Source organism: Salvelinus alpinus, chromosome 34 (assembly GCF_045679555.1).
Source record: "Salvelinus alpinus chromosome 34, SLU_Salpinus.1, whole genome shotgun sequence".
Classification (NCBI taxonomy): domain Eukaryota; kingdom Metazoa; phylum Chordata; class Actinopteri; order Salmoniformes; family Salmonidae; genus Salvelinus; species Salvelinus alpinus.
Genome location: NC_092119.1, coordinates 990772 through 1014903, shown reverse-complemented (window position 1 = coordinate 1014903; position 24132 = coordinate 990772). Strand labels below are relative to the sequence as shown.

Below are 24132 nucleotides of genomic sequence, written 5' to 3'. Positions count from 1 at the left end.
ACAACACCACTGGGTTAACAGACAGGTACACCTGTATCATAACACCACTGGGTTAACAGACAGGTACACCTGTATCACAACACCACTGGGTTAACAGACAGGTACACCTGTATCATAACACCACTGGGTTAACAGACAGGTACACCTGTATCACAACACCACTGGGTTAACAGACAGGTACACCTGTATCACAACACCACTGGGTTAACAGACAGGTACACCTGTATCATAATACCACTGGGTTAACAGACAGGTACACCTGTATCACAACACCACTGGGTTAACAGACAGGTACACCTGTATCACAACACCACTGGGTTAACAGACAGGTACACCTGTATCACAACACCACTGGGTTAACAGACAGGTACACCTGTATCACAACACCACTGGGTTAACAGACAGGTACACCTGTATCATAACACCACTGGGTTAACAGACAGGTACACCTGTATCACAACACCACTGGGTTAACAGACAGGTACACCTGTATTATAACACCACTGGGTTAACAGACAGGTACACCTGTATCACAACACCACTGGGTTAACAAGGCAGGTAATGTTGGTATGCGTCGGTCATAAGGGGTTACTCACATCTTGGTTTCTGTCCGTCTCTTTGTCATAATGCCTATGACAGTACCTGAGGGGCGAGCAACACAAAATCAGCATGGAGTGAGATACGATAATAACACGTGACAATTCACAACGAGTGTTTTGAATGAGCATGTTGTTGTTAGCGGCTGGTTGGATGTTTTAGTGGGAGACTTTCTGCAGCCCTACTCACTCTTCAGTAAAGGTTGTAAAATTCCTGTAACTTTCCCAAAATTGAGAAATCCTGATTGTAAGATTCCCAGAATCAGGAGGGAATCTGGAATTCCTCTAAAACAGGATTTCTGAAAAAGGGATTTTGGGGAAAGTTGCAGACTGAAGTGAGGAGAGACTGAGGCTAAGGCAGAAACGAACATTAGGAATGTAACAGGTTCTGGTGAGCTGTCACATTATGTAGAAACGACCATCAGGTTCTGGTGAGCTGTCACATTATGTAGAAACGACCATCAGGAATGTAACAGGTTCTGGTGAGCTGTCACATTATGTAGAAACGACCATCAGGTTCTGGTGAGCTGTCACATTATGTAGAAACGACCATCAGGAATGTAACATCAGGTTCTGGTGAGCTGTCACATTATGTAGAAATGACCATCAGGAATGTAACATCAGGTTCTGGTGAGCTGTCACATTATGTAGAAACAACCATCAGGTTCTGGTGAGCTGTCACATTATGTAGAAACAACCATCAGGTTCTGGTGAGCTGTCACATTATGTAGAAACAACCATCAGGTTCTGGTGAGCTGTCACATTATGTAGAAACGACCATCAGGTTCTGGTGAGCTGTCACATTATGTAGAAACGACCATCAGGTTCTGGTGAGCTGTCACATTATGTAGAAACGACCATCAGGTTCTGGTGAGCTGTCACATTATGTAGAAACGACCATCAGGTTCTGGTGAGCTGTCACATTATGTAGAAACGACCATCAGGTTCTGGTGAGCTGTCACATTATGTAGAAACGACCATCAGGTTCTGGTGAGCCGTCACATTATGTAGAAACGAACATCAGGAATGTAACTGTCACATTATGTAGAAACGACCATCAGGAATGTAACTGTCACATTATGTAGAAACGACCATCAGGTTCTGGTGAGCCGTCACATTGTGCGTCATACTGTTGGCTGTGATCGGATGAACATTGAGGAAACCCAAAAATGTTATTCCATTCATTCATTCTGTTTTAAAGCGACTCTCATCTCCGTTTTCCCCCACATGAGGAACTCTAATAGCAAAACAAAACAGTCCCTGGTTCTCTCTCCCGACGAGTCCATCCTTTATTCCTCCCTTCTCCTCCTCGGTCCAACTGGATGAGAAGATCTCAGGTCTCCAAAGCGTTTTTTTAGAAGGATGCGAGGAGAGATGAGAGATGAACAGAGATGAAAGGGTCTCCGTGTATTTAGCCTCTGCCATGGAAGGTGAGGTACGGTGGCTGGCAGGGGCATTATGCCGGACTTTATTCTGTTGACAGTCCTAAGAAGTGTTGTAAGACTCCAAATCAAGTTGTAGAAACATCTCAAGGATGATCAATGGGAACAGGATGCACCTGAGATCAATTCCGAGTCTCATAGCAAAGGGTCTGAACACTTACGCTTCTTTTTATTTTTAATAAATTTGCAAAAATTGAAGCCCAATCAGGAGATAGATATTCCTCATCAACCTGGATGAAGCCTCTGTCCTGCCCAATCAGGAGATGTAAAGTGTTAAATCTCCTCCCCTTTCCTCAGCCCCCACCAAGTCCGGTGAAAAAATGGCTCCTTTCCCTGTCGGCACAAGCCTCTCAGTAGACTTCAGAGGGGAATAACGGCTAACCAACAGTGTGTGAGTGTGTGTCTAGGCAGTACTACTCACTCCTCTGCCGTGTGTGTGTGTGTGTGTGTGTGAGTGTGTGTGTGTGTGTATAGTACTACTCACTCCTCTGCCGTGTGTGTGTCCTTCAGGACGTGTACGTAGATGAAGAGGGCCTGTTCATGTTTCCCCATCCGACCCAGCAGCAGGGCCCGCTCCTCCAGAAGACCTGACACAGACAAATGGCATGGCTAGATTGAAGACACCCAGGGTGGGGAAGCGTCATGGGACCAGCGTCGTTGCCAACTAGCATAGCTGGTCCCATTGCTTAAATGAGGAAGAATTATAAGCAAAGGGTTATGGGATATTAGAACTAGAGGTCGACCGATAATGATTTTTCAACGCCGATACCGATTATTGGAGGACCAAAAAAAGCCGATACCGATTAAATCGGCCGATTAATTTATATATATATATTTGTAATAATGACAATTACAACAATACTCAATTAACATTTTATTTGAACTAATACATAAATAAAATCTATTTAGTCTCAAATAAATAATGAAACATGCTCAATTTGGTTTAAATAATGCAAAAACAGTGTTGGAGAAGAAAGTAAAAGTGCAATATGTGCCATGTAAAAAAGCTAACGTTTAAGTTCCTTGCTCAGAACATGAGAACATATGAAAGCTGGTGGTTCCTTTTAACATGAGTCTTCAATATTCCCAGGTAAGAAGTTTTAGGTTGTAGTTATTATAGGAATTATAGGACTATTTCTCTCTATACCATTTGTATTTCATTAACCTTTGACTGTTGGATGTTCACTTTAGTATTGCCAGCCTAATCTCAGGAGTTGATAGGCTTGAAGTCATAAACAGCCTAATCTCAGGAGTTGATAGGCTTGAAGTCATAAACAGCCTAATCTCAGGAGTTGATAGGCTTGAAGTCATAAACAGCCTAATCTCAGGAGTTGATAGGCTTGAAGTCATAAACAGCCTAATCCCAGGAGTTGATAGGCTTGAAGTCATAAACAGCCTAATCTCAGGAGTTGATAGGCTTGAAGTCATAAACAGCCTAATCTCAGGAGTTGATAGGCTTGAAGTCATAAACAGCCTAATCTCAGGAGTTGATAGGCTTGAAGTCATAAACAGCCTAATCTCAGGAGTTGATAGGCTTGAAGTCATAAACAGCCTAATCTCAGGAGTTGATAGGCTTGAAGTCATAAACAGCCTAATCCCAGGAGTTGATAGGCTTGAAGTCATAAACAGCCTAATCTCAGGAGTTGATAGGCTTGAAGTCATAAACAGCGCTGTGCTTCAAGCATTGCTAAGAGCTGCTGGCGAACACAGGAAAGTTTGAATGAACGTTTACGAGCCTGCTGCTGCCTACCACCGCTCAGTCAGACTGCTCTATCAAATCATAGACTTAATTAATAAAGGCACAGAAATATGAGCCTTTGGTCATTAATATGGTAAAATCCGGAAACTATAATTTATTATTTCAGTGAAATACGGAACCGTTCCGTATTTTATCTAACGGGTGGCATCCATAAGTCTAAATATTGCTGTTACATTGCACAACCTTCAATGTTATGTCATAATTACGTAATATTCTGGCAATTAGTTCGCAACGAGCCAGACGGCCCAAACTGTTGCATATACCTTGACTCTGCGTGCAATGAACGCAAGAGCAGTGACACAATTTCCCTAGTTTAATATTGCCTGCTAACATGAATTTCTTTCAACTAAATATGCAGGTTTAAAAAAATATACTTCTGTGTATTGATTTTAAGAAAGGCATTGATGTTTATGGTTAGGTACAGTCGTGCAACGATTGTGCTTTTTTTGCGAATGCGCGATGCGCTTTTGTTAAATCATCACCCGCTTGGCGAAGTAGGCTGTGATTCTTTTTATTTTTTTATTTTTTAAATAAATTTTATCCCCTTTTCTCCCCAATTTTCGTGGTATCCAATCGCTAGTAATTACTATCTTGTCTCATCGCTACAACTCCCGTACGGGCTCGGGAGAGACGAAGGTCGAAAGTCATGCGTCCTCCGAAGCACAACCCAACCAAGCCGCACTGCTTCTTAACACAGCGCGCCTCCAACCCGGAAGCCAGCCGCACCAATGTGTCGGAGGAAACACCGTGCACCCGCCCCCCTCGGTTAGCGCGCACTGCGCCCGGCCCGCCACAGGAGTCGCTGGAGCGCGATGAGACAAGGATATCCCTACCGGCCAAACCCTCCCTAACCCGGACGACGCTAAGCCAATTGTGCGTCGCCCCACGGACCTCCCGGTCGCGGCCGGCTGCGACAGAGCCTGGGCGCGAACCCAGACTCTGGTGGCGCAGCATAGCACTGCGATGCAGTGCTCTAGACCACTGCGCCACCCGGGAGGCCGATTCAATGATAAATTAACAGGCACCGCATCGATTATATGCAACGCAGGACAAGCTAGATAAACTAGTAATATCATCAACCATGTGTAGTTAACTAGTGATTGTGAAGATTGATAGTTTTTTATAAGATAAGTTTAATGCTAGTTAGCAACTTACCTTGGCTCCTTGCTGCCCTGGCGTAACAGGTAGTCAAGCCTGCCATGCAGTCTCCTCGTGGAGTGCAATGTAATCGGCCATAATCGGCGTCCAAAAATGCTGATTACCGATTGTTATGAAAACTTGAAATCGTCCCTAATTAAAATCGCCCCAAATTAAAATCGTCCCTAATAAAATCGGTCGACCTCTAGTTATAACCCTCGTCATCTTCAACCTAGGGGCACTCATGATTCTATATGTACTGCGATCCTCATGATTCTATATGTACTGCGATCCTCATGATTCTATATGTACTGCGATCCTCATGATTCTATATGTACTGCGATCCTCATGATTCTATATGTACTGCGATCCTCATGATTCTATATGTACTGCGATCCTCATGATTCTATATGTATTGCGATCCTCATGATTCTATATGTATTGCGATCCTCATGATTCTATATGTATTGCGATCCTCATGATTCTATATGTACTGCGATCCTCATGATTCTATATGTACTGCGATCCTCATGATTCTATATGTACTGCGATCCTCATGATTCTATATGTATTGCGATCCTCATGATTCTATATGTATTGCGATCCTCATGATTCTATATGTACTGCGATCCTCATGATTCTATATGTACTGCGATCCTCATGATTCTATATGTATTGCGATCCTCATGATTCTATATGTATTGCGATCCTCATGATTCTATATGTATTGCGGTCCTCATGATTCTATATGTATTGCGGTCCTCATGATTCTACATGTACTGCGATCCTCATGATTCTACATGTATTGCGATCCTCATGATTCTATATGTATTGCGATCCTCATGATTCTATATGTACTGCGATCCTCATGATTCTATATGTACTGCGATCCTCATGATTCTACATGTACTGCGATCCTCATGAGTCTATATGTACTGCGATCCTCATGATTCTACATGTATTGCGATCCTCATGATTCTATATGTACTGCGGTCCTCATGATTCTATATGTATTGCGGTTCGATACTGCGATTTTATTGTGATTTGATGTTTCAAACATATTGTTCACTAAACACAGTGTACAAAACGTTAGGAACACCTGCTCGTTCCATGACACAGACTGACCGGGTAAATCCAGGTGAAAGATATGATCCCTTATTGATGTCACCTGTTAAATCCCCTTCAATCAGTGTAGATGAAGGGGAGGAGACGGGTTAATGGATTTTTAAGCCTTGAGACATGAATTGTGTGTGTGTGCCATTCAGAGGGTGAATGGGCAAGAAAAGATTTAAGTGCCTTTGAACGGGGTATGGTAGTAGGTGCCAGGTGCACCGGTTTGTGTCAAGAACTGCAACGCTGCTGGGTTTTTCACGTTCAACAGTCTCCCATGTGCATCAAGAATGGTCCACCACCCAAAGGACATCCAGCCAACTTGGTAACTGTGGGAAACATTGGAGTCAACATGGGCCAGCGTCCCTGTGGAACGCTTTCAACACCTTGTAGATTCTATGCCCTGACGAATTGAGGCTGTTCTGAGAGCATTAGGAGGGGGTGCAACTCAATATTAGGAAGGTGTTCATAATGTTTTGTACACTCAGTGTTTGTCTGCTGCAGAGAGACAAGAGTCATGGAAATAAGAGCTGCAAACACGAAGGCTCACTTTATCAAAAGAAGATGAAGAACAAGCTATAGGATGAACACTACTGGCGTTTTGGTGCAGGTACAGACAACTAGCGCTAGCTAATGCTACCTAGCAAGCACAAATCGATACTTTGAGAGTCAACATATCAATATATCGTCCGAAATAATAATGCAATATGTAACCGTATCGATTATTTCCCCACCTCACCATCCCATTCTTACCATCAAAGGGGAAGTCACTGATAAGTCGTCGAGGCTCGTAGCTGGTAGAGACCTCCAGGAAACACAGAAGCTTGTTCCTAAACTCTCCCAGGTCCCCCTCTTCCTTCCCAGCAGCCACTGCAGGAACCCCTACAGGACAGGAAGACAGAACAGACATATCCCAGCTGTGGAGTACCTCAGGGCAGTATGCTAGGGCTACTTCTTTTTCTGTTTTAGATCAATGATACTAGATATTCCTTAGGCCCCCCCAAAACAATGTTGTCAGCTTTCTCTGGCTGATAACAGGCCTCCAGTAGTGTGTATAGTCATCCCCAGGCGTAGTAGTAGTAGTGGTAGTGGTATTAGGTCTTACCCTCGGGCAGGGCGTTGAGGTACTGCTTCATGAGCCCCTGGACCCTCTCCAGGTACAACTGAATGAGGACGTTATGGAACTCAGGTCCCGTGTCCTCCCAGATGTGTATGATGTGTTCCAGGTAGGGGACAGCCAGCTCCTTAAACCCCTCCCTCAGGAAGTTCAGGACCTTGTCTCTGGGAAGGGTCTCTACCTCCGTGAGGTCCTCAGTGAAGATCTGGGGCAGACACACACAATATGTATGACGAATATTGATAGTGAATGTATTTTAGTAAGTACACTACAGGTCCAAAAGTATGTGGACACCCCTTCAAATTAGTGGATTCGGCTATTTCAGCCACACCTGCTGCTGACAGGTGTATAAAATCGAGCACACATGCAATCTCCATAGACAAACATTGGCAGTAGAATGGCCATACTGAAGAGCTCAGTGACTTTCAACGTGGCACCGTTATAGGATGCCGCCTTTCACAACAAGTCAGTTTGTCAAATGTCTGCCCTGCTAGAGCTGTCCCAGTGAACTGTAAGTGCTGTTATTGTGAAGTGGAAACTTCTAGAAGCAACAACGGCTCAGTCGCTTAGTGGTAGGGCCACACCAGCTCACAGAACGGGAGCGCCGAGTGCTGAAGCGCGTAAAAATCGTCTGTTCTCGATTCCAACACTCACTACTTAGTTCCAAACTGCTTCTGGAAGCAACGTCAGCATAATAACTGTTTGTCGGAAGCTTCATGAAATGGGTTTCCATGGCTGAGCAGCCGCACACAAGCCTAAGATCACCATGCGCAATGCCAAACGTTGGCTGGAGTGATGTAAAGCTCACCGCCATTGGACTATGGAGCAGTGGAAACGCATTCTCTGGAGTGCCAAATCAAGCTTCCCCATCTGGTAGTCCGACAGACGAATCTGGGTTTGGCGGATTCCAACGCTACCTGACCGAATACATACTGCCAACTGTAAAGTTTGGTGGAGGAGGAATAATGGTCTGGGGCTGTTTTTCATGGTTCGGGCCACTTAGTTTCAGTGAAGGGACATCTTAATGCTACAGCATACAATGACATTCTAGAAAATTCTGTGACATTCTAGAAAGTCGCCCAACATCAGTACTCGACCTCATTAATGCTCGTGGCTGAATGGAAGCAATTCCCCGCAGCAAGGTTCCAACAAACCGTGCAGTCAACTAGGGTAGGCAAAGATAGTTCCAACTCCTGACAATCCCGTCTCACCTTGAGTCCGTCCTCAGCACAGATCTTCAGAACCCAGGGAGAGAACTCGAAGATAATGACCAGATTCTCCATCCCTGACAAGATATAATAGAGATGATTAATGATACGCTCAGAGAGGACAGGGTTTGGCGTGTGAGAATGGTAGAAAGGTTACAGGATACTCATATGGTGTTGTGGTGCTATATCAACTGTGGTGTTCTCTTCGTTAGTGCCGTCATACACACTTCAACTCTGCTGTGTGGAAAGCCTATTGTAAGTCTCAATCCTAGTGTTTATTTGGATGTTTAAGTTGATGTTGGGGGGTTAACTCACCCAGTCTCTGGAGGTACTGCACCGTCCTCTCATGTCCCTTTAGAGGAGAGTTAGCCTTGGTGGACTGATCCAACAACACCTGCAGGGCTGGGGGAGGAAGAGAGGGACGTTAGCCTTGTGGACTGATCCAACAACACCTGAAGGGCTGGGGGAGGAAGAGAGGAGAGTTAGCTTTGGTGGACTGATCCAACAACACCTGCAGGGCTGGGGGAGGAAGAGAGGAGAGTTAGCCTTGGTGGACTGATCCAACAACACCTGTAGGGCTGAGGGAGGAAGAGAGGAGAGTTAGCCTTGGTGGACTGATCCAACAACACCTGCAGGGGAGGAAGAGAGGAGCGCACACAGGGTCAGGAAGTGGTGTGGAGGAAGAGAAACGAGGGAGAGAATGCAGAACAAAAGGGCATGTGTCGCTTGTCTGCGAGTAAATAATACAATTCAGACAATAATAATATCAATTGTCTGGACTAGAAAGAAAAAAAAGAAACCACCAAATGTAGAGGTTTGCGGGGACGACAATTGCTCATCAATCGGATTGCACAACTTCTTTGGTTAACGACTTCTCTGCGGAACAAGGGTCCAAGACTTCACTACTCCTTCTTCAATGAATCACGCTACATGTTGATTTAGGCTACCTAGCTATAGACTGCTACATGTTGATTTAGGCTACCTACCTATAGACCGCTACAGTCTACATGTTGATTTAGGCTACCTAGCTATAGACTGCTACATTCTACGTGTTGATTTAGTCTACCTAGCTATAGACTGCTACAGTCTACATGTTGATTTAGGCTACCTACCTATAGACTGCTACATTCTACGTGTTGATTTAGTCTACCTAGCTATAGACTGCTACAGTCTACATGTTGATTTAGTCTACCGACCTATAGACTGCTACAGTCTACCTACCTATAGACTGCTACAGTCTACATGTTGATTTAGTCTACCTAGCTATAGACTGCTACAGTCTACATGTTGATTTAGTCTACCTAGCTATAGACTGCTACATTCTACGTGTTGATTTAGTCTACCTAGCTATAGACTGCTACAGTCTACATGTTGATTTAGTCTACCTACCTATAGACTGCTACAGTCTACCTAGCTATAGACTGCTACAGTCTACATGTTGATTTAGTCTACCTACCTATAGACTGCTACAGTCTACCTAGCTATAGACTGCTACAGTCTACATGTTGATTTAGTCTACCTACCTATAGACTGCTACAGTCTACCTAGCTATAGACTGCTACAGTCTACATGTTGATTTAGTCTACCTACCTATAGACCGCTACAGTCTACCTACCTATAGACCGCTACAGTCTACCTACCTATAGACCGCTACAGTCTACCTACCTATAGACCGCTACAGTCTACCTACCTATAGACCGCTACAGTCTACCTACCTATAGACCGCTACAGTCTACCTACCTATAGACCGCTACAGTCTACCTACCTATAGACCGCTACAGTCTACCTACCTATAGACCGCTACAGTCTACCTACCTATAGACCGCTACAGTCTACCTACCTATAGACCGCTACAGTCTACCTACCTATAGACCGCTACAGTCTACCTACCTATAGACCGCTACAGTCTACCTACCTATAGACCGCTACAGTCTACCTACCTATAGACCGCTACAGTCTACCTACCTATAGACCGCTACAGTCTACCTACCTATAGACCGCTACAGTCTACCTACCTATAGACCGCTACAGTCTACCTACCTATAGACCGCTACAGTCTACCTACCTATAGACCGCTACAGTCTACCTACCTATAGGCCGCTACAGTCTACCTACCTATAGGCCGCTACAGTCTACCTACCTATAGGCCGCTACAGTCTACCTACCTATAGACCGCTACAGTCTACCTACCTATAGACCGCTACAGTCTACCTACCTATAGACCGCTACAGTCTACCTACCTATAGACCGCTACAGTCTACATGTTGATTTAGTCTACCTACCTATAGACCGCTACAGTCTACCTACCTATAGACCGCTACAGTCTACCTACCTATAGACCGCTACAGTCTACCTACCTATAGACCGCTACAGTCTACCTACCTATAGACCGCTACAGTCTACCTACCTATAGACCGCTACAGTCTACCTACCTATAGACCGCTACAGTCTACCTACCTATAGACCGCTACAGTCTACCTACCTATAGACCGCTACAGTCTACCTACCTATAGACCGCTACAGTCTACCTACCTATAGACCGCTACAGTCTACCTACCTATAGACCGCTACAGTCTACCTACCTATAGACCGCTACAGTCTACCTACCTATAGACCGCTACAGTCTACCTACCTATAGACCGCTACAGTCTACCTACCTATAGACCGCTACAGTCTACCTACCTATAGACCGCTACAGTCTACCTACCTATAGACCGCTACAGTCTACCTACCTATAGACTGCTACAGTCTACATGTTGATGTTCAGTCTGGAACAACAGGCCATTAAAACAACATACTAACGCTAAATCAGTCTGGAACAACAGGCCATTAAAACAACATACTAACGCTAAATCAGTCTGGAACAACAGGCCATTAAACAACATACTAACTAAATCAGTCTGGAACAAGCCAGGTAGCCTCAGAAGGAACAAAAATGAATTATTTAGGCCAGATTATTATTATTTCAAGGCCTTTTAAGAAAATAAATGATGAAGCATTTGTGACACATTACAGACTGTTGGAAAAGCATTCCAGGTGAAGCTGGTTGAGAGAATGCCAAGATTGTGCAAAGCTGCCATCAAGGCAAAGGGTGGCTACTTTGAAGAATCTCAAATATAAAATATATTTTGATTTGTTTAACACTTTTTTAGTTACTACATGATTCCATATGTGTTATATCATAGTTTTATGTCTTCACTATTATTCTACAATGTAGAAAATAGTAAAAAAAATCTAATAAAAACCCTTGAATGAGTAGGTGTGTCCAAACTTTTGACTGGTAGTGTAGTTGTCGTGTTAGTATTCTTCAAACACACCCACAATGAGAGCGTGAAGCATGGAGGAGGAGGTGTGATGGTGCTCACTACCTTTCTGATGCAGGCCCTTCTTCTCATAGAGGATGATGAGCTGCCTGTGTAAACGTTGCCATAGCGACAACGCTCATTACCTTTAAGCATGGAGGAGGTGGTGTGATGGTGCTCATTACCTTTCTGATGCAGGCCCTTCTTCTCATAGAGGATGATGAGCTCGCTGTACTTGTGGGCCTTCTTCAGGATGTACTCACTCTCCTCAATGTGACAGTGGTTATTATCCAGACGCAACAGAGGGGACACCAGGGCCACGTTGGTCTGGAGAGAGGAGAGAGAGACTAGATTAACACAGGGGACACGTTGGTCTGGAGAGAGGAGAGAGAGACTAGATTAACACAGGGGACACGTTGGTCTGGAGAGAGGAGAGAGACACTAGATTAACACAGGGGACACGTTGGTCTGGAGAGAGGAGAGAGAGACTAGATTAACACAGGGGACACGTTGGTCTGGAGAGAGGAGAGAGACACTAGATTAACACAGGGGCCACGTTGGTCTGGAGAGAGGAGAGAGAGACTAGATTAACACAGGGGACACGTTGGTCTGGAGAGAGGAGAGAGAGACTAGATTAACACAGGGGACACGTTGGTCTGGAGAGAGGAGAGAGAGACTAGATTAACACAGGGGACACGTTGGTCTGGAGAGAGGAGAGAGACACTAGATTAACACAGGGGACACGTTGGTCTGGAGAGAGGAGAGAGAGACTAGATTAACACAGGGGACACGTTGGTCTGGAGAGAGGAGAGAGACACTAGATTAACACAGGGGACACGTTGGTCTGGAGAGAGGAGAGAGACACTAGATTAAACATAAGCAATATAAAACTCATCTTATTTCTGAAGAAGGACTAAGGAATGAGTTTGTTGAGCTGGTTTTAGGGACACAGATGAAGACTGGTCCTGGACTAAAAGAGAGAGCTTCTCAGTCCAGGACTAGTCTTACATCATTGTCCAGGAAACTGACCCTTTGAGGCTATACGCATAAACAGGGTAAAGGGACACAGAGGTTGTACCATGCAGGTAGCATTACAATGGAATGGGGAGTACGTCTGAGGGATCCATACGTACATTAAGGTAGCATTACAATGGAATGGGGAGTACGTCTGAGGGATCCATTCGTACATTAAGGTAGCATTACAATGGAATGGGGAGTACGTCTGAGGGATCCATACGTACATTAAGGTAGCATTACAATGGAATGGGGAGTACGTCTGAGGGATCCATTCGTACATTAAGGTAGCATTACAATGGAATGGGGAGTACGTCTGAGGGATCCATGCGTACATTAAGGTAGCATTACAATGGAATGGGGAGTACGTCTGAGGGATCCATACGTACATGCAGGTAGCATTACAATGGAATGGAAAGTACGTCTGAGGGATCCATACGTACATGCAGGTAGCATTACAATGGAATGGGGAGTACGTCTGAGGGATCCATACGTACATTAAGGTAGCATTACAACGGAATGGGGAGTACGTCTGAAGGATCCATACGTACATTAAGGTAGCATTACAATGGAATGGGGAGTACGTCTGAGGGATCCATACGTACATTAAGGTAGCATTACAAAGGAATGGGGAGTACGTCTGAGGGATCCATACGTACATGCAGGTAGCATTACAACGGAATGGGGAGTACGTCTGAGGGATCCATACGTACATTAAGGTAGCATTACAAAGGAATGGGGAGTACGTCTGAAGGATCCATACGTACATGCAGGTAGCATTACAACGGAATGGGGAGTACGTCTGAGGGATCCATACGTACATGCAGGTAGCATTACAACGGAATGGGGAGTACGTCTGAGGGATCCATACGTACATTAAGGTAGCATTACAAAGGAATGGGGAGTACGTCTGAAGGATCCATACGTACATGCAGGTAGCATTACAATGGAATGGGGAGTACGTCTGAGGGATCCATACGTACATGCAGGTAGCATTACAACGGAATGGGGAGTACGTCTGAAGGATCCATACGTACATGCAGGTAGCATTTGAGCAGCGTGGTGTCGATGATCTGCAGCAGTTTCTTCCTGCTCTTGATGGTGGGAATTCCTTCCATGAGGGGAGACGGGGTGGATGGGTTCGAGTCATTCAGCTGCTTCACCAGGTGACTGCGTTTCTGGAACACACGTCAAATCATCAGGGTTTCTCCTGGGCCGTAAAGGGGCTGAGGTGGGGGGGGGGGGGGGGGGGCAATTGGCACAGGAATATTTAAGGAGACAATTTTTGAGGTCCCTAATCTTGGCGGTGAAGATAGATTTGAGCATTTTTAAGCTAATTTCCTGAAATTCTATGCATTTTGCCATGGATAATTCTGTGTTATCTTGCTCAAACATAACATCAACACGGCTAAATTCACAACTAACATCAATACTGCTAAATTCATAACTATAATCAACACGGCTAAATTCATAACTATAATCAACACTGCTAAATTCATTATTTTGGGAATTTTCAATTCTCCCTGACCGTATAGTTTTTATTTTGGTGATTAAGAACCAACAAAGATGATTTAAAATTAAATATTAGGTCCATTATCTTTTCTACATAATTTATCTGGTTCTAGTTGTCTAAGTTTACACTGTTTGGATTTAGGCGGCCCACCCAAGGATTACAAACGGCAGACAAATCCCTGTCCAGCAGCATAACGTCCTGCAGATTAACTAACTACAATATTATCTGGCTGCAGGGTGCTATGCTGCTGGTACACAAACACCACCCACCTGTGTCAGGTAGTCTATGAGTGCGAGGTGAGCCTTCTCCAGCTCTGCCCCAGACAGACTGGGCAGGGGGTTGGGGTAGTGCAGCTGTTTACGGTAGTCAGCGGGGAGCAGGTCGGGATACAGACCAATCACATGGGTGGGATCTGTTGGAGGGAGGTACAGCGTTACGTTAGTGTCCTATTCCCTTTATAGTACACTACTGTTGACCAGGGCCCTATTCCCTAAACCCCTCCCCTCTCAGACGGCGGCGGTCAAAACCCCTCAGACGGCGGCGGTCAAAACCCCTCCCAGACGACGGCGGTCAAAACCCCTCCCAGACGACGGCGGTCAAAACCCCTCCCAGACGACGGCGGTCAAAACCCCTCCCAGACGACGGCGGTCAAAACCCCTCCCAGACGACGGCGGTCAAAACCCCTCCCAGACGACGGCGGTCAAAACCCCTCCCAGACGACGGCGGTCAAAACCCCTCCCAGACGACGGCGGTCAAAACCCCTCCCAGACGACGGCGGTCAAAACCCCTCCCAGACGACGGCGGTCAAAACCCCTCCCAGACGACGGCGGTCAAAACCCCTCCCAGACGACGGCGGTCAAAACCCCTCCCAGACGACGGCGGTCAAAACCCCTCCCAGACGACGGCGGTCAAAACCCCTCCCAGACGACGGCGGTCAAAACCCCTCCCAGACGACGGCGGTTAAAACCCCTCCCAGACGACGGCGGTTAAAACCCCTCCCCTCCCAGACGACGGCGGTTAAAACCCCTCCCCTCCCAGACGACGGCGGTTAAAACCCCTCCCCTCCCAGACGACGGGGGTTAAAAACCTCACCTGTGCCGAGCTTAGCGAACACCTGCATGGAGTCATCGAACCTCTTCTGACAGAACAGATTGAAGGCATAGAGATTCTGGATGTGGTGAATCTGCTGTCTCTTGTCTCCTTCCACATCGTCCTTCATATTCTGCAAACCAAAGCAGGACACAACTGTCAGAGAGTCCATGATTTGAGTCTTTGAATGAAGAGACGGAGACAAAACTGTCCAGTTTGAGTGTTTGTTGCAGCTCGTTCCAGTCGCTAGCTGCAGCGAAACTGAAAAGACGAGCGACCCAGCCACGTGTGAGCTTTGGGGACCTTTAACAGGATGTGACTGGCAGGTGCAGAAGTTATAAAACATTGTGTTATCCTAGATGAATCCATGTGTTTGTGGCTAGAATTGTATTTTTGTTTTAAATGGTCTTTGTCAGCGGTAGTTCATCCAACTCACGGCCAGTTGCAGGGCCAGTTCAAACTGCTTGTCCTGTAGTAACTGTTTGATCTGGCTGGCGATGGACACAGGTACCAGGCGCCACACAAAATGGTTGCTGGCAACGTACACTATATTGGGCCTGAGACAGACAGGGGAGAGAGAGCGAGAACAAGGGAGAGATAGTTATTCATTACAACGGTGTGTGATGGTTGACAGAGAAATGTTCTCTAAGGAATACATTATGGAATACATTATGGTTATGGAATACATTATGGAATACATTATGGAATACATTATGGTTATGGAATACATTATGGTTATGGAATACATTATGGAATACATTATGGAATACATTATGGTTATGGAATACATTATGGAATACATTATGGTTATGGAATACATTATGGAATACATTATGGAATAGATTATGGAATAGATTATGGAATACATTATGGTTATGGAATACATTATGGTTATGGAATACATTATGGAATACATTATGGTTATGGAATACATTATGGAATACATTATGATTATGGAATACATTATGATTATGGAATACATTATGATTATGGAATACATTATGATTATGGAATACATTATGGAATACATTATGATTATGGAATACATTATGATTATGGAATACATTATGGAATACATTATGGAATACATTATGATTATGGAATACATTATGGAATACATTATGGAATACATTATGGAACATTATGGAATACATTATGATTATGGAATACATTATGGAATACATTATGGAATACATTATGGAATACATTATGGTTATGGAATACATTATGGTTATGGAATACATTATGGTTATGGAATACATTATGGAATACATTATGGTTATGGAATACATTATGGAATACATTATGGTTATGGAATACATTATGGAATACATTATGGTTATGGAATACATTATGGAATACATTATGGAATACATTATGGTTATGGAATACATTATGGAATACATTATGGTTATGGAATACATTATGGTTATGGAATACATTATGGTTATGGAATACATTATGGAATACATTATGATTATGGAATACATTATGATTATGGAATACATTATGATTATGGAATACATTATGATTATGGAATACATTATGGAATACATTATGGTTATGGAATACATTATGATTATGGAATACATTATGATTATGGAATACATTATGGAATACATTATGATTATGGAATACATTATGATTATGGAATACATTATGGAATACATTATGGAATACATTATGGAACATTATGGAATACATTATGATTATGGAATACATTATGGAATACATTATGATTATGGAATACATTATGGTTATGGAATACATTATGGTTATGGAATACATTATGGAATACATTATGGTTATGGAATACATTATGGAATACATTATGGTTATGGAATACATTATGGAATACATTATGGAATACATTATGGTTATGGAATACATTATGGAATACATTATGGTTATGGAATACATTATGGAATACATTATGGTTATGGAATACATTATGGTTATGGAATACATTATGGTTATGGAATACATTATGGAATACATTATGATTATGGAATACATTATGGAATACATTATGGAATACATTATGGAATACATTATGGAATACATTATGGTTATGGAATACATTATGGAATACATTATGGTTATGGAATACATTATGGTTATGGAATACATTATGGAATACATTATGGTTATGGAATACATTATGGAATACATTATGGTTATGGAATACATTATGGAATACATTATGGTTATGGAATACATTATGGTTATGGAATACATTATGGAATACATTATGGAATACATTATGGTTATGGAATACATTATGGTTATGGAATACATTATGGAATACATTATGGTTATGGAATACATTATGATTATGGAATACATTATGGAATACATTATGGTTATGGAATACATTATGATTATGGAATACATTATGGAATACATTATGGTTATGGAATACATTATGGAATACATTATGGTTATGGAATACATTATGGAATACATTATGGTTATGGAATACATTATGGTTATGGAATACATTATGATTATGGAATACATTATGGAATACATTATGGTTATGGAATACATTATGGTTATGGAATACATTATGGAATACATTATGATTATGGAATACATTATGGAATACATTATGGTTATGGAATACATTATGGTTATGGAATACATTATGGTTATGGAATACATTATGGAATACATTATGGTTATGGAATACATTATGGAATACATTATGGTTATGGAATACATTATGGAATACATTATGATTATGGAATACATTATGGGGTACATTATGGTTATGGAATACATTATGGTTATACATTACATTATGGAATACATTATGATTATGGAATACATTATGGAATACATTATGATTATGGAATACATTATGGTTATGGAATACATTATGGTTATGGAATACATTATGATTATGGAATACATTATGGTTATGGAATACATTATGGTTATGGAATACATTATGGTTATGGAATACATTATGGAATACATTATGGGGTCTGTTTAATTGAAGCTATATTTAATGATATAGTTTTAGTTGAAATAAAGAACTATAACAGCGGGACATCTGATCTGAGTAACTCTGGTTTAGATCATATTGAGTCAGACTATACGTATAGATCCCAGATCATATTGAATCAGACTATATGTATAGATCCCAGATCATATTGAGTCAGACTATATGTATAGATCCCAGATCATATTGAATCAGACTATATGTATAGATCCCAGATCATATTGAGTCAGACTATATGTATAGATCATCTTGAGTCAGACTATACGTATAGAGCCTAGATCATATTATACGTATAGATCCTAGATCATATTGAGTCAGACTATACGTATAGATCCCAGATCATATTGAGTCAGACTATATGTATAGATCCCAGATCATATTGAGTCAAACTATATGTATAGATCCTAGCTGATCTCTCCTACTCAGACGCTCTGATCTGTATAGTGTGATCGCATAATCACCCAGCTGAGGTGATGAATCGTGGTCTCTGCAGCTCCACACTCTGGATCAGCAGTCTGGGTTCAAAGGTCCTGATCTCCACATAGCGGGGCAGGACAGCTATGATGTAGGGGGACTGATGTTCTGAGAGAGAGACAGAGAGCTATGATGTAGAGGGACTGATGTTTTGAGAGACACACAGAGAGAGAGAGACAGATATATGATGTAGAGGGACTGATGTTCTGAGAGAGAGACATACATTCTCAGTGAAAATGTACCGAGCAAATGTCAAATTGGCTTTTTAACAAATTTCCGTACGACAGACCACATATTCACCCTGCACATCCTAAATGACAAACAAACCAAAACAAAGGCAAAGTCTTCTCATGCTTTGTTGATTTCATAAAAGCTTTAGACTCAATTTGGCATGAGGGTCTGCTATACAAATTGATGGGAAGTGGTATCATGGGAAAAACATACATTATAAAAGCCATGTACACAAACAAGTGTGCGGTTAAAATTGGCAAAAATACACATTTCTTCCCACAGGGCCGTGGGGTGAGACAGGGATGCAGCTTGAGCCCCACCCTCTTCAACATATATATCAACTAATTGGCGAGGGCACTAGAGTCTGCAGCACCCGGCCTCATCCTACTAGAATCTGAAGTCAAATGTCTACTGTTTGCTGATGATCTGGTACTTCTGTCCCCAACCAAGGAGGGCCTATGGATGGCCCTTTATGGTTGCGAGGTCTGGGGTCCGCTCGCCAACCAACAATTCACAAAATGGGACAAACAACAAATTGAGACTCTGCATGAAGAAATTTTCTACAAAAATATCCTATGTGTACAATGTAAAAAACCAAATAATGCATGCAGAGCAGAATTAGGCCGATACCCTCTAATTATCAAAACTCCAGAAAAGAGCTGTTAAATTCTACAACCACCTAAAAGGAAGCGATTCCCAAACCTTCCATAACAAAGCCATCACCTACAGAGAGATGAACCTGGAGAAGAGTCCCCTAAGCAAGCTGGTCCTGGGGCTCTGTTCACAAACACAAACAGACCCCACAGAGCCCCAGGACAGCAACACAATTAGACCCAAACAAATCACGAGAAAACAAAAATGTAATTACCTGACACATTGGAAAAAATGTACCAAAAACAGAGCAAACTAGAATGCTATTTGGTCCTAAACAGAGAAAACACAGTGGCAGAATACCTGACCACTGTGACTGACCCAAACTTAAGGAAAGCTTTGACTATGTACAGACTCAGTGAGCATTGCCTTGCTATTGAGAAAGGCCACCGTAGGCAGACATGGCTCTCAAGAGAAGACAGGCTATGTGCACACTGCCCACAAAATGAGGTGGAAACTGAGCTGCACTTCCTAACCTCCTGCCAAATGTATGACCATATTAGAGACACATATTTCCCTCAGATTACACAGATCCACAAAGAATTCCAAAACAAACCCAATTTTGATAAACTCCCATATCTACTGGGTGAAATACTACAGTGTCCCATCACAGCAGGAAGATTTGTGACCTGTTGCCACAAGAAAGGGGCAACCAGTGAAGAACAAACACCATTGTAAAAACAACCCATATTTATGTTTACTTATTTTCCCTTTTGTACTTTAATAACTATTTGCACATCATTACAACACTGTATCTAGACATAATATGACATTTGAAATGTCTTTATTCTTTTGGAACTTCTGTGAGTGTAATGTTTACTGTTCATTTCACTTTTGTATATTATCTACCTCACTTGCTTTGGCAATGTTAACATATGTTTCACATGCCAATAAAGCCCCTTGAATTGAATAGAATGATGTAGAGGCTGGTGATGTAGAGGCTGGTGCTCTGAGAGGAGAGAAACAGCTATGATGTAGAGGCTGGTGCTCAGAGGAGAGAGAGAGAAACAGCTATGATGTAGAGGCTGGTGCTCAGAGGAGAGAGAAACAGCTATGATGTAGAGGCTGGTGCTCAGAGGAGAGAGAGAGAAACAGCTATGATGTAGAGGCTGGTGCTCAGAGGAGAGAGAGAGAGAAACAGCTATGATGTAGAGGCTGGTGCTCAGAGGAGAGAGAAACAGCTATGATGTAGAGGCTGGTGCTCAGAGGAGAGAGAGAGAAACAGCTATGATGTAGAGGCTGGTGCTCAGAGGAGAGAGAGAGAGAAACAGCTATGATGTAGGGGCTGGTGCTCAGAGAGGAGAGAAACAGCTGATGATGTAGAGGCTGGTGCTCTGAGAGGAGAAACAGCTATGATGTAGAGGCTGGTGCTCTGAGAGGAAGGTAAAAGAACAGGCTTGCCGTCACATAATAATTCCTATCACCAGAACACACTCCTCGTGGATGACAGCAGGTATCTACACAAAACTGACCGCAAAGCACTGGAACCGACTGAGACAAACCACTTTGGGGATCAGAATGTCAAATATCCTCAAGTCACGAGTTGTTCAAAGCCCATACAACAGGCTCTATCTGAGAGTCTGGACAACATATAGCAGCGGGGCATGCAGGACATCCTACCGTAGCCAGCCATAGCAGGACATGATATAACTCCTTCTACAGAGGACGAGTAGGAAGTGTGTGGAGAGATATGGTGAGAGGGTTTTAGGGCCCGGAGCTGGCCATTCTCTTCCTGCCAAAACCACAACATCAGTCACATCAATCTAAAAATCAGGAAATTGCTGTTTGAATTGAATCGTCAGTAGTTTCAAAACTTAAGTTCCGCTTTCAGACTGTTACTATGAGGTACAGCCTGTTACTATGAGGTACAGCCTGTTACTATGAGGTACAGCCTGTTACTATGAGGAACAGCCTGTTACTATGAGGTACAGCCTGTTACTATGAGGTACAGCCTGTTACTATGAGGTACAGCCTGTTACTATGAGATACAGCCTGTTACTATGAGATACAGCCTGTTACTATGAGGTACAGCCTGTTACTATGAGGTACAGCCTGTTACTATGAGGTACAGCTAGAAGACAGCCTGTTACTATGAGGTACAGCCTGTTACTATGAGGTACAGCCTGTTACTATGAGGTACAGCCTGTTACTATGAGGTACAGCCTGTTACTATGAGGTACAGCCTGTTACTATGAGGTACAGCCTGTTACTGTGAGGTACAGCCTGTTACTGTGAGTTACAGCCTGTTACTGTGAGGTACAGCCTGTTACTATGAGGTACAGCCTGTTACTATGAGGTACAGCCTGTTACTGTGAGGTACAGCCTGTTACTATGAGATACAGCCTGTTACTATGAGGTACAGCCTGTTACTATGAGGTACAGCCTGTTACTATGAGGTACAGCCTGTTACTATGAGGTACAGCTAGAAGACAGCCTGTTACTATGAGATACAGCCTGTTACTATGAGGTACAGCCTGTTACTGTGAGGTACAGCCTGTTACTGTGAGGTACAGCCTGTTACTGTGAGGTACAGCCTGTTACTATGATACAGCCTGTTACTATGAGATACAGCCTGTTACTATGAGGTACAGCCTGTTACTATGAGGTACAGCCTGTTACTATGAGGTACAGCCTGTTACTATGAGGTACAGCCTGTTACTATGAGGTACAGCCTGTTACTATGAGGTACAGCTAGAAGACAGCCTGTTACTGTGAGGTACAGCCTGTTACTGTGAGGTACAGCCTGTTACTATGAGGTACAGCCTGTTACTGTGAGGTACAGCCTGTTACTGTGAGGTACAGCCTGTTACTGTGAGGTACAGCCTGTTACTATGAGGTACAGCCTGTTACTATGAGGTACAGCCTGTTACTATGAGGTACAGCCTGTTACTATGAGGTACAGCCTGTTACTATGAGGTACAGCCTGTTACTATGAGGTACAGCCTGTTACTATGCGGTACAGCCTGTTACTATGAGGTACAGCCTGTTACTATGAGGTACAGCCTGTTACTATGAGTTACAGCTAGAAGACAGCCTGTTACTATGAGGTACAGCCTGTTACTATGAGGTACAGCCTGTTACTATGAGGTACAGCCTGTTACTATGAGGTACAGCCTGTTACTATGAGGTACAGCCTGTTACTATGAGATACAGCTAGAAGACAGCCTGTTACTATGAGGTACAGCCTGTTACTATGAGGTACAGCCTGTTACTATGAGGTACAGCTAGAAGAGAGCCTGTTACTATGAGATACAGCCTGTTACTATGAGGTACAGCCTGTTACTATGAGCTACAGCCTGTTACTATGAGGTACAGCCTGTTACTATGAGGAACAGCCTGTTACTATGAGGTACAGCCTGTTACTATGAGGTACAGCCTGTTACTATGAGATACAACCTGTTACTATGAGATACAGCCTGTTACTATGAGGTACAGCCTGTTACTATGAGATACAACCTGTTACTATGAGATACAGCCTGTTACTATGAGGTACAGCCTGTTACTATGAGATACAGCCTGTTACTATGAGGTACAGCCTGTTACTATGAGGTACAGCCTGTTACTATGAGGTACAGCCTATTACTATGAGATACAGCCTGTTACTATGAGATACAGCCTGTTACTATGAGGTACAGCCTGTTACTATGAGATACAGCCTATTACTGTGAGATACAGCCTGTTACTGTGAGGTACAGCCTGTTACTGTGAGGTACAGCCTGTTACTATGAGGTACAGCCTGTTACTATGAGGTACAGCCTGTTACTATGAGGTACAGCCTGTTACTATGAGGTACAGCCTGTTACTATGAGGTACCTTCTGTTACTATGAGGTACAGCCTGTTACTATGAGATACAGCCAGAAGACAGCCTGTTACTATGAGGTACAGCCTGTTACTATGAGGTACAGCCTGTTACTATGAGGTACAGCCTGTTACTATGAGGTACAGCTAGAAGACAGCCTGTTACTATGAGGTACAGCCTGTTACTATGAGGTACAGCCTGTTACTATGAGGTACAGCCTGTTACTATGAGGTACAGCCTGTTACTATGAGGTACAGCCTGTTACTATGAGGTACAGCCTGTTACTATGAGGTACAGCCTGTTACTATGAGGTACAGCCTGTTACTATGAGGTACAGCCTGTTACTATGAGATACAGCCTGTTACTATGAGATACAGCCTGTTACTATGAGGTACAGCCTGTTACTATGAGATACAGCCTGTTACTATGAGATACAGCCTGTTACTATGAGGTACAGCCTGTTACTATGAGGTACAGCCTGTTACTGTGAGATACAGCCTGTTACTGTGAGGTACAGCCTGTTACTGTGAGGTACAGCCTGTTACTGTGAGATACAGCCTGTTACTATGAGATACAGCCTGTTACTATGAGGTACAGCCTGTTACTATGAGGTACAGCCTGTTACTATGAGGTACAGCCTGTTACTATGAGGTACAGCCTGTTACTATGAGGTACCTTCTGT

At 43.1% G+C, this 24132-nt stretch overlaps 1 protein-coding gene across 3 annotated transcripts in view; it reads right to left on the bottom strand.

The window, feature by feature from the left end:
• The window catches only part of LOC139563532 (vam6/Vps39-like protein), a 37318-nt gene that overhangs the window by 7216 nt on the left and 5970 nt on the right, over window positions 1–24132 (bottom strand). For all 3 annotated transcript variants that reach the window (XM_071382265.1, XM_071382266.1, XM_071382267.1), the window contains 12 exons: window positions 18756–18876; window positions 15724–15844; window positions 15291–15420; window positions 14468–14610; window positions 13723–13863; window positions 11857–11998; window positions 8685–8771; window positions 8373–8446; window positions 7150–7366; window positions 6798–6926; window positions 2523–2625; window positions 597–642 (listed from right to left, as the gene is read on the bottom strand). In XM_071382265.1, the coding sequence (XP_071238366.1) occupies window positions 597–642; window positions 2523–2625; window positions 6798–6926; window positions 7150–7366; window positions 8373–8446; window positions 8685–8771; window positions 11857–11998; window positions 13723–13863; window positions 14468–14610; window positions 15291–15420; window positions 15724–15844; window positions 18756–18876 (1454 nt within the window). The remainder of the gene's footprint in view (window positions 1–596; window positions 643–2522; window positions 2626–6797; window positions 6927–7149; window positions 7367–8372; window positions 8447–8684; window positions 8772–11856; window positions 11999–13722; window positions 13864–14467; window positions 14611–15290; window positions 15421–15723; window positions 15845–18755; window positions 18877–24132) is intronic.